This window comes from Sciurus carolinensis, chromosome X (assembly GCF_902686445.1).
Source record: "Sciurus carolinensis chromosome X, mSciCar1.2, whole genome shotgun sequence".
NCBI lineage: Eukaryota > Metazoa > Chordata > Mammalia > Rodentia > Sciuridae > Sciurus > Sciurus carolinensis.
In genome coordinates, this window is record NC_062232.1 from 13,428,742 (window position 1) to 13,440,979 (window position 12,238).

The 12,238-nt window shown below is 47.1% G+C and overlaps 1 protein-coding gene across 5 annotated transcripts in view; it reads right to left on the bottom strand.

Annotated features, from left to right (window-relative positions):
• Positions 1-576: 576 nt before the first annotated feature.
• Positions 577-12,238, bottom strand: part of Rai2 (retinoic acid induced 2) — a 60,802-nt gene continuing 49,140 nt past the window's right edge. For 4 of the 5 annotated variants that reach the window (XM_047536993.1, XM_047536996.1, XM_047536992.1 and 1 more), the window contains one exon: positions 577-2,558. In XM_047536993.1, the coding sequence (XP_047392949.1) occupies positions 945-2,534 (1,590 nt within the window). In that variant the 5' untranslated portion in view covers positions 2,535-2,558 and the 3' untranslated portion in view covers positions 577-944. Of the gene's footprint in view, positions 2,559-3,681; positions 3,756-12,238 lie in introns of those variants that run through there. The other variant, XM_047536994.1, reaches the window with a different exon arrangement.

Below are 12,238 nucleotides of genomic sequence, written 5' to 3' on the forward strand. Positions count from 1 at the left end.
CTGACAAAGAATGACTTTCTCTTCCTTCCCCCATTCCAAAGATGCCTATCCAAGGCTGAGAAAATTTGGGAGATATCTAAATCTACCAGCAAGTGACTCTCATTCTGAATGGCCTGCAGTAATCCTTTTAGACTTGCAAGACTTTCAATCATTGAAAACAATGCTCTCATTTCCCTTGGAAAGAAGGCCCTTTCCAGCTAATCTCGGGTGGGGGAAGGAAACAAGTCATTTTTCTTTTAGAGACACTTGTTTTAGTCTGTTGCAAGTCCAGGCGTAGAACTACATGAACTGGAAGGGGCCTGGAGTACTGGCAATTCACCTCCCTGCCCCCTTTCTTTGCCACATTTTTACAGGGAAAAAACCCCACCAAGGCCTAGAGGGGGAAATGACTCACTCAAGGCCATACAAATTCCTAATCCTCCTTTTATGGGGGCACAGGGCAATATTTCCCAGTATGCCTGAAGAGCTTAGGTCTCTAAACACAGATAACTTACAGCTCTTTACAAGCAAGAGTTCTGGCCCAATCATGCCAGTTAAGGAATGTGAATTTTATAAATGACAGAATACTGCAACCAATTAGTGCAAACAAACATTTATTGTGAAATAGTCATCCTACCCTTTATTAGGTATTACATCATCAAAGCACTTTGTGGCAATGAAAATAGCTTTTTTACCCCTCTGATTCACCCAATATTCCATTAAAGCTGCAAAAAATGTGCAATCTGCTTGAAAAATAGGTTGCTCTTATTTACTCATTTGTGAAAAGTCAAAAATTAAAAAAGAAAATGATACTAGCTTACAGGGCCTCTAGAGCCAATTCACCTTTCCACATCCCATCTACTCCCCAAAATAATTAACAAAGATAATTTGTTTTAAATGCCTTTTTAAAAAACCAATGCACCTTTCCCCATGTTATAATCATAAAAATTTTAAAAAGCAATTATTCACTTTCTTGGAAAAAAGGTGGCCAGCCGTTGTTTTTTGATTGGGAGCATGTGTATTTCCTGGGAGTTCATTTTCTTTAACTTTATGCTCCGGTTTTTGACCGGTTTCCTAAGGGGCTCCGCATTTCCCAGGGATTCTTCTCCTGGGCTGTTGATGTCATAGCCCTGAAGCACAGAGTCTTCTCTTTTGAAGGAGAAGTTTTTGGTGGACACCCCTGAGAGGCCTTTGATCTTGCCACAGAAGATGGTAGGCACAGCGTCTTCAACCGAGACGATGACCTTGGCTGCCTGGGACTCGCTTACAATATCAATGTTATTTTCAGCCTTGACCTCACCACTAGGGTGGCTAGGCTGGCTGACCATCTCAGTGGCATTGCTGCTGCCAATGTGGCTATCCATCATGGCTGAGGCCTCGTGGGATGTGGCAGGAGCAAAGGGCATGTCCATGCCACTGGGAAGTTTCTCCATCACAGTATGGCCTGGGCTGTCCACTGACCCACTGCTGTCATATGGGGTCTCAGGGGCAGGCTCAGACTTCCGGTGGGCTGCCAGTGACAGGTCGAGGGCTGCGTCCTCCTGGAAGACTGGGGGACTGACTTCGCCAGGCTTGAGCCAGGGCACTGACTTCATGGAGAGATCCAGGGCCTCATTCTCACTTCCCATCTTGATGACTGTGTGGCGGCTAAGCTGGAAGTACTCCTTCGGCTGGAGGATGTCTAAGGGCTTCAGTTCATCCTTTTCCAGAGGGGTCTGAGTGCCTTTAAAGGAGTGCAGGCTGAAAGAAGATGGTGGCTTGGGGAAACTGGGGCTGAACTTGGATTCAGAACTCTGAGGCACTGGGATGGGGATGGGAATGGGGACTGGCACAGGCAAGGGAACAATCACAGGGTAGGGAACCAAAAGGGTGGCCGGTGGGACCAGGGGGGACAAGGGGGAGTTAAAGGGCTGTGGGGGCACTGGAGCATAGCCTGGAGGAGGCTGACAGGGTGGGGGCCCGAGAGAACCCTGGGAGGGGAACAAATTCTGAAGCACAGCTTCAAATGGCAATGTGGGCTCCTGTGGTTGGCTGGGGATCCTCAGGTCCAGGAGCTGGGGCTGGGCCTCGGGGTCCTCAGCCCCCTGGAAGAGGTTATTGTGGATGGCATTGGAGGAGCATGGGGCCTCCTGTGGCAGGACCAGAGGGGAGTTGAGGTGCTGGAAGACGTGCTGCTCCAGCACTACGGGCAGCTGCACAGGGCCCTGTGTGGTCATGACGTAGGTGGCATTGCCATTGGGGTTGAGCTCGGGTGCAGAGCTTCCCTCCACCTGCATGTGAATGGGCATCACCACTGGGCTCTCCCCAAGGCACAGAGGCTGCAACACAGTGGCTGCCACCTTCAGAGCCATGCCACTCTGGGACTCAGCAGGTGGGTTCAGAATGGATGGGGCCGGCACAGTCACAAGGGCCTTCTTGACCAGGTCAGTAGAGTTGATGTTCCAGGCCTCGGTGGTGATCAGCTGGGCCATGCCGTTCTCCAGTCTGTTATTGGCCAAGGTGGGAGGGGAGTCGGTCATGTCCATGGAGAGGTTCTGGGACTGCAGGTCGTCCATCACTGGGCTCTGATGCCACTTGGCCTGCAACACACAGAACACATGATGTGACTCTTCTTTGAGACTATTTATATTTGCCTTAAGAGCTCTCTCCACAACTTTCAGTTTCCCTATCTTAGTTAACTGGGAAGAAAAGCCCAGTTTCCTAATATACGGGAACATACCCAAATGATCAGCTGGGCTTGGAAGGCCCAAATTTAACAGACAAACTATAAACAAAGATGATGTAATCACTAAATAGCCAAGTGATGTTAAACAGGGTAGTCTTAAGCCTAATACTCAGCTTATACGTTTAGCCTTCACCAAAAACAAAGTTTCATTCCACATTGCTATGTCAGACAGTTAGGACGTTCAGAGATTTTGACTTGTTCAGACTCAAACAAGCAGCAAAGACTTTCTTGCCCTTAAGGGAAAATAAAACCTTGTCACATTTGAATATTCTATGAATATGGAAGGAGGCATTTTAAAACTCTTTGTAAAAATAATGATGGAATTATTTGAAAATTGTGGACATTTTCAGAAAGCATTTCAAAAACCCTTTGTAGGAATAATTCTTCCTGAAGAGGTCTCAGGAATGGAAGAGCAGCGCCTTTACATGAGGGTCGTTACAGTTTTCTCACTGCTGCACTCCAACCAATGACATTATCTTTCTTCCTGATAACAGGAAAATCCACTCCCTGGAGCAAGGCAAAGATGGGATGGCTTGCATGAATGGTCATCAGGTCCAGTGTCACCTTCCCAACTGGCTCATCTGTATAACCTGTGGTCTCTCCTAACATCTAGCTGCCAAGAGGAGGGGATATTGATGAGTCTAGAGTTGGGGAAATGGAGCCCTTGTTGGCAACAAAAGTCTCCCAAGGTGAGAAATGTTTTCTCAATGTCCAACGCACCTCCCAAAGACCCTGGCCACCTCCTGAGAGGCCCAAGAAGCCCAGTGCGTGTGCTTCCTGGAGGAAGCAGCGCTGCAGCTGTGATATGGCTCTCCATGGAAACGCGTCCATATTTAGCCTGGTTGCCATGGAGAAGGCAGGCACCATGTCTAGCTCAGGGATCTGTGCAGCCCTGGAGTCTGGTTGGGCTCAATAATAATTCAATAATCCTCAGTTTCACTGGGCAGGCCTGGGGCAACTCAGATTCTTGACCTCACCTGGCTCAGCTGTGTAGACTTTAGTTCTTGGTCATCTTGTCCTCCTCTCTTCTACCCCAAATTGCCAACACAACCTCACAAACAAGGAGGAGAGGTGACCCAGCACACCATGGGATTAGAAATAAACAAACAATGTCTCACTACAGGAAGGCAGCTATAACAAATGAACAAATCCACAATATTGCCAGGCAATCAAAACACATGAAATGCACACAACAAGGAGTTTCTGTGAGGCTGGGGGAGAGGAGGGCAAGGGAGGGATGCTGTGTAAACAACTTTGTGGAGAGGGGCTGGTGGGCCCTGCCTCTGGCAAGGCACACTGCAGTGCCTTGGAGGGAGGACTCCAGAGCCAACTCCCTATGGGCAATATATCCTCTGGACACCACAAAGTGACTTGGCATGGTGACCAGTAATCCCCATAGGGCAGAGTTAGGAGGCAGCCTGCCCCCAGAGAGGCTGAGGGGGCTTGCCCCAGCTGAAGGGCCTGGTTCTACATGAGATGAGTCCATGATTCAGCCCAGACAATGTCGTGCCTCCGTTCACCAATCATCCCCACATGTACGCATGCGTGCATTCACTCATCCAACCAATTCATTTGCTAGATGCCCACTGCTGAGGGCTAGAGTTGAAGTCATGAGCAGGAGAGACAAGTTCCGTGATTTCATAAAGATTATAGCATGTTGAAGGCACATGTCTTTGATCAGAGATTTGCTAGCATGAAATGGCTTCAAAGATATGCCAGGATTGGCAGCAATGGCAGCAGGAGAAATATTTGTTGCACTTACACATAGTCCTGTAAAGGCACCGAGAACCTAAGGTTTCTTCCAGAAGGGTTGGACCTGTCCCTCACAGTGGCCAGAACCCTCAGGGAGTGGGGAAGAAAAGCTGGAAGGAAGCTGGAGTGCGACAGATGAGAACAAGGACAGAAATGTCAGATAATTCACCTGTGGCCACCCACCTTAGGTGAATTTTGATGGTAAGAGGCAACTCTGCAGGAGTCAAGTTGGGCTTCCTGTGGGGTTAGGATTATCCAGCTGTGAGGCTGCTTTCTCACAATGGTTGCATCTGTGTGCCCTTCAAGAAATGGCAACCTCCCTTGCTACCTGTCTGCTTCTTTCAACACCCTCCCGAGAGAGAGGGCAAACTTCTGGATGCCTCCTCCACCTGCCTCCTTGCACACACCCTCAACTCAGGTGCCAAGTCCCATGGTTTCCTGGGAAACCTCCTTCCCCTCCCTTCTTGGCCTGCTAACTCTTCCAGACCCTCCTGCTCAGAGTATGAGGAGGGGATCTTGCCAGGATGGGGTGCCTCCCATACGCCCCTGCTCCTCTCATGGATGGCAAGAACTGAAATGCGTTGAGGGTTTGCTATGTGCCAGGCCCTCTGCTGAGAACTTCTCAGGAATTACCTCATTCAATCCTCAGACTGATCCTGCCAGAAGGGTCCTAGAATTATGCCCATTTTGTTGATGAGGAAACCGATTCCATAGGGAAGTTCAATAACGAGTTTAGGAGTACACTGAGGCTGGGATTCAGGGCCAATCCCAGGCTCCCTTTCTCCTATGGGAACTGTGAGTGCTGTACCTCTCCTGTGTCATTCCCACAGCCTCCTCTTCAACAAGGAGGGCATGTGCCTGTGGGGGCTTGCAAGAAAGAATGTTTGAACATAAGATTACTTCAAAGTAGAGGCCAGGTCCTTTCCAGTAAATTCGTGGAACTCTTCATTTTCTCTACCAGCGACCTCCCCTGTCCCCCTCATCACTGGCATCCCTGTCTTTGAGGAGTGTAGCCTGAAGTGACTATGGTTGTGTTCCTGGAGTGCTGGGAAGTGAGTATCCTCTCAACCTACTTCCAGTTACCCAGCAAGCTGTCCCCAGCCTGCTTTCCAGAGACAGAAGTCACATGAGTAATGGGGAGGCCTTCAGATCCCCTGCTGGGAACTCCACATCTCTGGGGAAAAGGCTGAGGCCTGATGGATTATAGGCCAGGCCAGGGTTCAGGTGGAGGTGGGCAGTACGCAGTATCTCAGGGCAAAGGGAAAGGAAGCCCCTGGCCAAAACTTCCCTTTCCCTTCCTCTGACCGTAACAGCCCTCAGCCAAAGGTGACCCATGAGCACCTCCAGCCCACTGAGACAGGCTTATGTTCTTCCACTCAGTCCCCACCTGGTATGCTATTCCCAGAGATACCTAGGAAAAGGAAATATGAGCTGTTTCCATCACGTGTCCTTCCAGAGAGTCTAGGTGTACCCAGAGTAGATGGCATAGGCATTGCTGCTTCAAGAGCTGGTGCTGAATGCTCCGACTCTGCTTTAAGAATAAAAGCCAGCTCATGAATTGAGGGTTCAAAGGGCAAGTCTCTGTCCTAAGGAGGAGCAGAGAAGCCAGTTAATGACTGGAGAGAAAGGCAGAAGCCCATCCTCCCTGCTCAGCCAAGCTACTGATTAGCGTGGGCAGAGGGTGGGCTGGGGACCTCTTCAAATCCAGCAGCATTGCAGAAACCACTGACTAATGCTCAAGCAGAGTGGGCGTGAATTTCTTAGAAGTGACAAGGAACGTTTTGTTTGGGTTTTGCAAAACATCATTTTCAAACAGGTTTAAATGAGGTCACCCATCCATTCCGCCTGTGCCCATTATCACTGGGTATGTGGGGGGAGGGCTCAGTAAATGATGGCAATGCACACATACTAAGGGATAATAATGGGCACAGGCAGAATGGATCGGTGACCTCATTTAAACCAGTGGAAAGTGGGCAATCTGGATCTGCAGGTCACTGGAGATTGTCATTCTCTTGGCCTTTAGCCAGTTGCTAGGACCTCACCCAGTGCAGCCCATGTGCCCCCCACATAGGCTGAGGAAAAACCTCAGATCCTAGGGCAGATGGGGTGGGGAGAAAAGTCTGGGATAAGTAGCTGAGCTTGGAGACTTGAGGGGCCACAGAACTGTCATCTGAAACCCCTTAGCCTAATTACTGCGAAGATCTAACTAATTATTACAGAGGCTGGGTCTTCCTTGGTCCTCCAGTCCCTCAGTCTGGAGTCCTCACTAGCCTCTACCTTCACCGTCAACAGTCAACTCCTGCTCATCTCAGACTTTGGGGTTGAGCCCCACCTCCTCTGAGATTTGCCCCACCTCATTGAACTCCCACAGAACCCAAATTTAACCTTCCCTAGTCCTGACCCTACCACCCATACTGGAATTGCCTATTCACTCCAAGGGACTGGCTTGGACCTGCAGTGGGAAGAGCAGAGAGTCAGGCCCACAGGTGCCATGGAGGCACACTGAGGTGGCCACCCACCTCATCAGCCAATGAGGGACTTGTAGATGAGACATTTGATGTGAAAGCACTTTGTGGCCAGGGAAGAGCCTGAGGGGGCTGACGTGTGAATGAATTCATTCTGTGTTTCTCTGCTGCACCCAGAAAACAAAATCAAAGTAACTGCTTTCCTTCTAAGGAGCGACATTCACGAAGAAGCTGACCTCAGGCCTAACTCCCCAGCGGTCAGTCAGTAACGTGTCCCACAGCTGCACCCATGGGGTGCCCACGCAGCCATGCCTGCCTCTTAGGCTTTTTCTTCCAGAGTTTTATACAAGGACCTTATTTGTCCTATGGGCTTCTGAACACATTGGTGTTTTCATAATGTGGTCTTATTTATGGATTACTTTAAAAAGCAAAAATACTTGACCATTCATATAATTTAGACTATTCTCCAGGTCCTAAAGCTCATCTATTATCTGGTTGTGGGCATTTAACACGATGTAAATCTCTCTCACACACACACACCACACATACAATCCTCACTCCTAATGCCCTAAGCATGCTGGGAGCCCCTCTTAAATGCCCAGATCACATTTTGTGAACTGTAAACATTTTCAACATAGAAATGACTATAAATATGACTATCAGGCCCCTGGTCTAAAGTGCCAAAAACCATTATGCAAATGCCTTAGGAGTGACTACCTCAGTGTGGTGGGCATCAGAGAGGGGTTTATCTCATAGCAACTCACGTCAGGGGCCATTTTTCTTGAAGACCTTGTGAGACCCCAGGGATTACCTGAGTGAGGTCACTCAGAAGGCACACTTAGCTTCAGGATGTAGATGTGACCTGCTCTCCTCTTCCACTGAGACTAATCTCATCTGGATTTTTCTATAAGACAAGCTTCTTCCACTAAAACAATCATTCTTTAATGATTGCCACGTGTTGCTTAATAATAGGGCATATTTTAAGAACCACAGTGATGGCTGATTTCGTCATTTTGTGAACACCATTCAGCATGCTTATGCAAACTAAGATGGTTATGACATTACTTGGTGATATAATCTTATGGGACCGCCATTGAATATGTGGTCCATCATTTTTTGACTGGTGCATCACTGTGTGACACAGGATTGCATATTATGAAATTCAGCTTTCTCAAGATATGACTTTTCCATCTGTAAAATATTGACAGCTTCTGTTTTCATGGCATATGTAGGCAGCTATCAATTATTCTAGATCAACAACGGATTATCTATGTCTTTCTTGCTGAAAGTGGGGTCCTTGGAGCAGTAGCAGCAGCATCACCCAGGAAATTGTTAGAAATTCAGAATCTCAGGCCACAACCCAGATCCACTGAATCAGAATCTTCATTTCAATAAGATTCCTGGGTGATTTGTGTGCACATTAAGGTCTGAGAAGCACTGGTCTTCTACTGGTTCTCAAAGTTGGCCGTATATTGAGATTGTCTGGGAGCTTTAAAAAATATCAACATGTTGATCCCACTCCCAAGACCAATTTAATTGTTTTTGTGTTTTTGTTTTCTGGGTTTTTTTTTGCAATGCTGGGGATTGAACCCAGGGCCTTGTGCTTGCAATTTAATTGTTTTGAAATGCAGCTTGGGCACTGGAGTTTTTCCAGGAGGTTATAATATACAGTGAAGCTGGAAACCCTTAGTCTACTTTTTTTGTGTGGTACTGAGGATCTAACCCAGGGCTTTGCACCAATGAGCCACATCCCAAGTCCTAGGAACCCTTAATCTAATGGTCAGGGCACAAGGCAGTTTGTGATCCAACTTTCTTCTCAGTGGCTGATCTTCCTGTTTACTTCACAAAAAAGATTCAAAGTACCAACCTTCAAACTCCCTCAACTTCCCCCCAGTCCTCAAAGTGTCTTCCACATGCCCCCCGCATCAGGAAGAGATGAGCTATCCCTCCCTCTTACAAGGCTGACTTCCTAGACACCTCTGCCAGAATCCTGCCCTGCTCCACACACACTCTGTGTAGAGTCTATTTTCTACTTTGGTCCAGTTCTTAAACCACACCCTCAATGACTGACCTAATTCTGTATAAAAACCACCCGTCACTCACTATGAGCCAAATGAGAAAAGCATAAATTTTGTCTTTTAATACAATGCACATATGGTTTTACCATTCAGGACCTAGGCTGCACTAAATATCTAAGAAGTAATTCCAACTGGGTAAAAATGATTTTCTCTCCCCATAGGGTGTAATAATTGTCAATTACGTGCCCCAGTGATTAAATTTTCTGAGCTTTAAACATCAGCACAGGGCCTTTTTACCAAAGCTGTGAACATAATTACCACATGAATGTATTCCCAAATTGGTTAAAATACGAAGAATATACAACATAGTCACTCGCCTTATGGTTGATTGCCTTCTGCATCCAGAGATCTACACAGCTCTCCAAAAGGAATATGAGTACCCAAATTAGCTTTGGATCTAAGTCCCCCAACATGCTACTTAATTTATTAAAACAGTGGTGACCACACAGATTTCAACTGAGACAAATCTACATGAGGATGGGCATTGGCTATGGGGAAGTCCTGTCAGAACACAGTGCAAATATTAGGTTTGATATGATATTGATGAAAAATGACAGAGGTGGGGTCCAGCATCACTGACCGGCCATCAACATGAGAACTTTAAGATCTTCCCAGGAGCCGGGCGTGGTGGTGCACGCCTGTAATCCCAGCAGCTCTGGAGGCTGAGACAGGAGGATTATGAGTTCAAAGCCAGCCTCAGCAACTTAGTGAGGCCCTAAGCAACTCAGTGAGACCCTGTCTCTAAATAAAACATAAAAAGGGCTGGGAATGTGGCTCAGTGGTTAAGTGCCCCTGAGTTCAATCCCCAGTACCAAAAAAAAAAAGATCTTCCCAGGAAAAGGAAGTGAGGTCATGCTCTGAGGTGCCATAAAAGTTATTCATGTTCATTTAATTATCTCATCCTTTTTATTCTCACTTTTCTATTTTATGATGTATGTAATAAGTAAATACAAAAAGACATATAATGGTATGTATACGTGTGTGTATGAATGTGTGTGTGTGTTGTGGGGGTGTTCAAGATTTTTCCAGTGAAGAGAAAGAATGAAAACATTGCCATTAAGCAGGAGGAATGAAGCTCTCAGTGCCCAGTGAGACTTCCAAGGTCTACCTCCAAGTGAACAAGTCTTTCATTCACTGGCCAGTCCACTGCTCCTGTTTTGCAGAGCAGGAAGCTGAGGCTCAGAGGTCAAGTGACTTGCTCAAGTCCACACAGCATAGAATACGCTAACTCCCAGACCTGTGCTGCTTCCTCAGAGGCACATTACCCGACCCATTGCCTTTGTTTCAAATTCCCAAGGGCATTGAGGGGCACTTGAGTCTAACACACTGGCCAGAGTCAGCCAGCCTGGATTAGAACATCTCTATTGTAACCAGCACCTGACACCAAAGTATGTGGGATAGTTTCAGTCAACCATCAAAATGTGAAAAGGAGTCTGGTGAACAAGGAGCTTGATTAAGAAGAAATACCCGCTTGAGCCAGAGATACCTAATAGACAAGTCATTGAAATAGAAATCAGAGGTTCAATGCTTTTCATAACTGTAGGAAAGTCATTTTACTCCCCAGGGACTCAGGTTCATCTTCTGCAGTATTGGCACTGCCAACCTACTCGGACCTCCCAGGAGTGAGTGGTGCTTGCTGGGAAGGAGTCAAGCCTAGGCTTCCCAGAGTGGCTGGAGGAGGAACTGCTGTGGGCCCCAAAGGGTGAGCAGGTGTGAGCTGTCAAGCAGAACTGGAGGGAGGAAACAAATAGCTCAAAGTCCTGATTTTCCAAGTCTTTGCTGGGTTTGAACCAGGCCTCAAGAGAAATCTGGACTATTTGGTGGGGAGAGCACTCTGCCTCCCTTCTTTCTCTGTAGATGATGTCAGATATCTGTGCTTATGATTTCACTTCCTACTCCTGAATATCTGTAGCCTGCTTAAAGGATCTGTGGTGACCCTTGGGGACATGCAGGCCTGCATGTGGGGCTGGACTTGATTCATGCCAATTCATTTATTCATCCTTTAAAAAATGACCTGGGAACCTACTGTGTGCTGGCATACATTTTCTATTCCTCCAACCTGGTACCACTTTCTCCAAAGGCATGTAGCCTTTCTCTTGGCTCATTTCTCAGGACACTAACCAAATTCATATTCTATGGTTATCTAGTTTGATCGGGGTTCCTTCAAGGCCCATAGTTCTTGCAGAGGTAAAGAAATAAGCCTCTAAAGAAAAACTTGTCAGTCCCTAGACAGATGTAGAAGGCGATGTCAGTACAAGGACCTCTCTAAGGTAGAGAATGGTAAATGTTTATTTTCCCAGAGAGGGCAGCCTCTGATACTAAGAGGAAAGAAGTATTCTTGGTGAACCTCAGTGGAAGGTGAGAGGCCACCACAGCATTACAGGAGGCTCTCAGGAAGAACTGCTTTTGGTGAGCATCACCATCACTTATGTAGCTGGGACGGTTGATGGAATTAGAGAGGAAGTTGGGGGGAAGGGTGTGCCCATAAGCTGGCTTCCAGGAAGCAATTTGGATCAGGAGTTCCGTGGTAGAGGGCCTGAGTGTTGGCTGGTGAGTGCATGTGGCTGAAACCTCTCTGACACAAATCCATTCATTTGTGTGCTCTGAGGCCTGGGCATTCTTGGGGGCCTCTGAGATGCCAGGTAATGGTCACCTTTGAATTCTGGTCACCAACGCCAGCTTGTCCCATGGTTAAATCACATATTATATATTTCTACGTATATCAGACTCCTCAACACAACCTTTAAACAGCAATGTAGGACCATCAAATGAGAAAATAAAGGGATGGATAAGAAGCATTATATACAAAATGGAGAGTGGAATGTGCAGGTCAGCAAGTGGCTGTCTTTGCATTTGGCCAAGGCCCTACAGCTTTCCACCACATACCAGGCCTCAGACACTATCAGGTACTGGAGCTACAGGGGCCATAGTATGCAGGAGCATAAGTCATGTTTAAGGTCTCAGGCCAGGGTCTAGCCTCTTGAACAACTATGGTTTGGGGTGATTTTTCTGGCAACAAAGAAACCTCTTCAATTTGGAACAAAGAGGGGGGCGAAAACCTGCCTCTGAAAGAGAAAATACTTCTAATTAGATTGAGATACAAAGGTTAAATTTTTGTTCTGGGAAAAAGACTGTTTATAATCCTGTGTCATTAGCAGGACATTTTCCAGAGACCAGTGTGACAGAAATAGACCCTCTGAGGGGTCACTTGAAGGAAGGGGTGCAGAAATCTAAAGTAC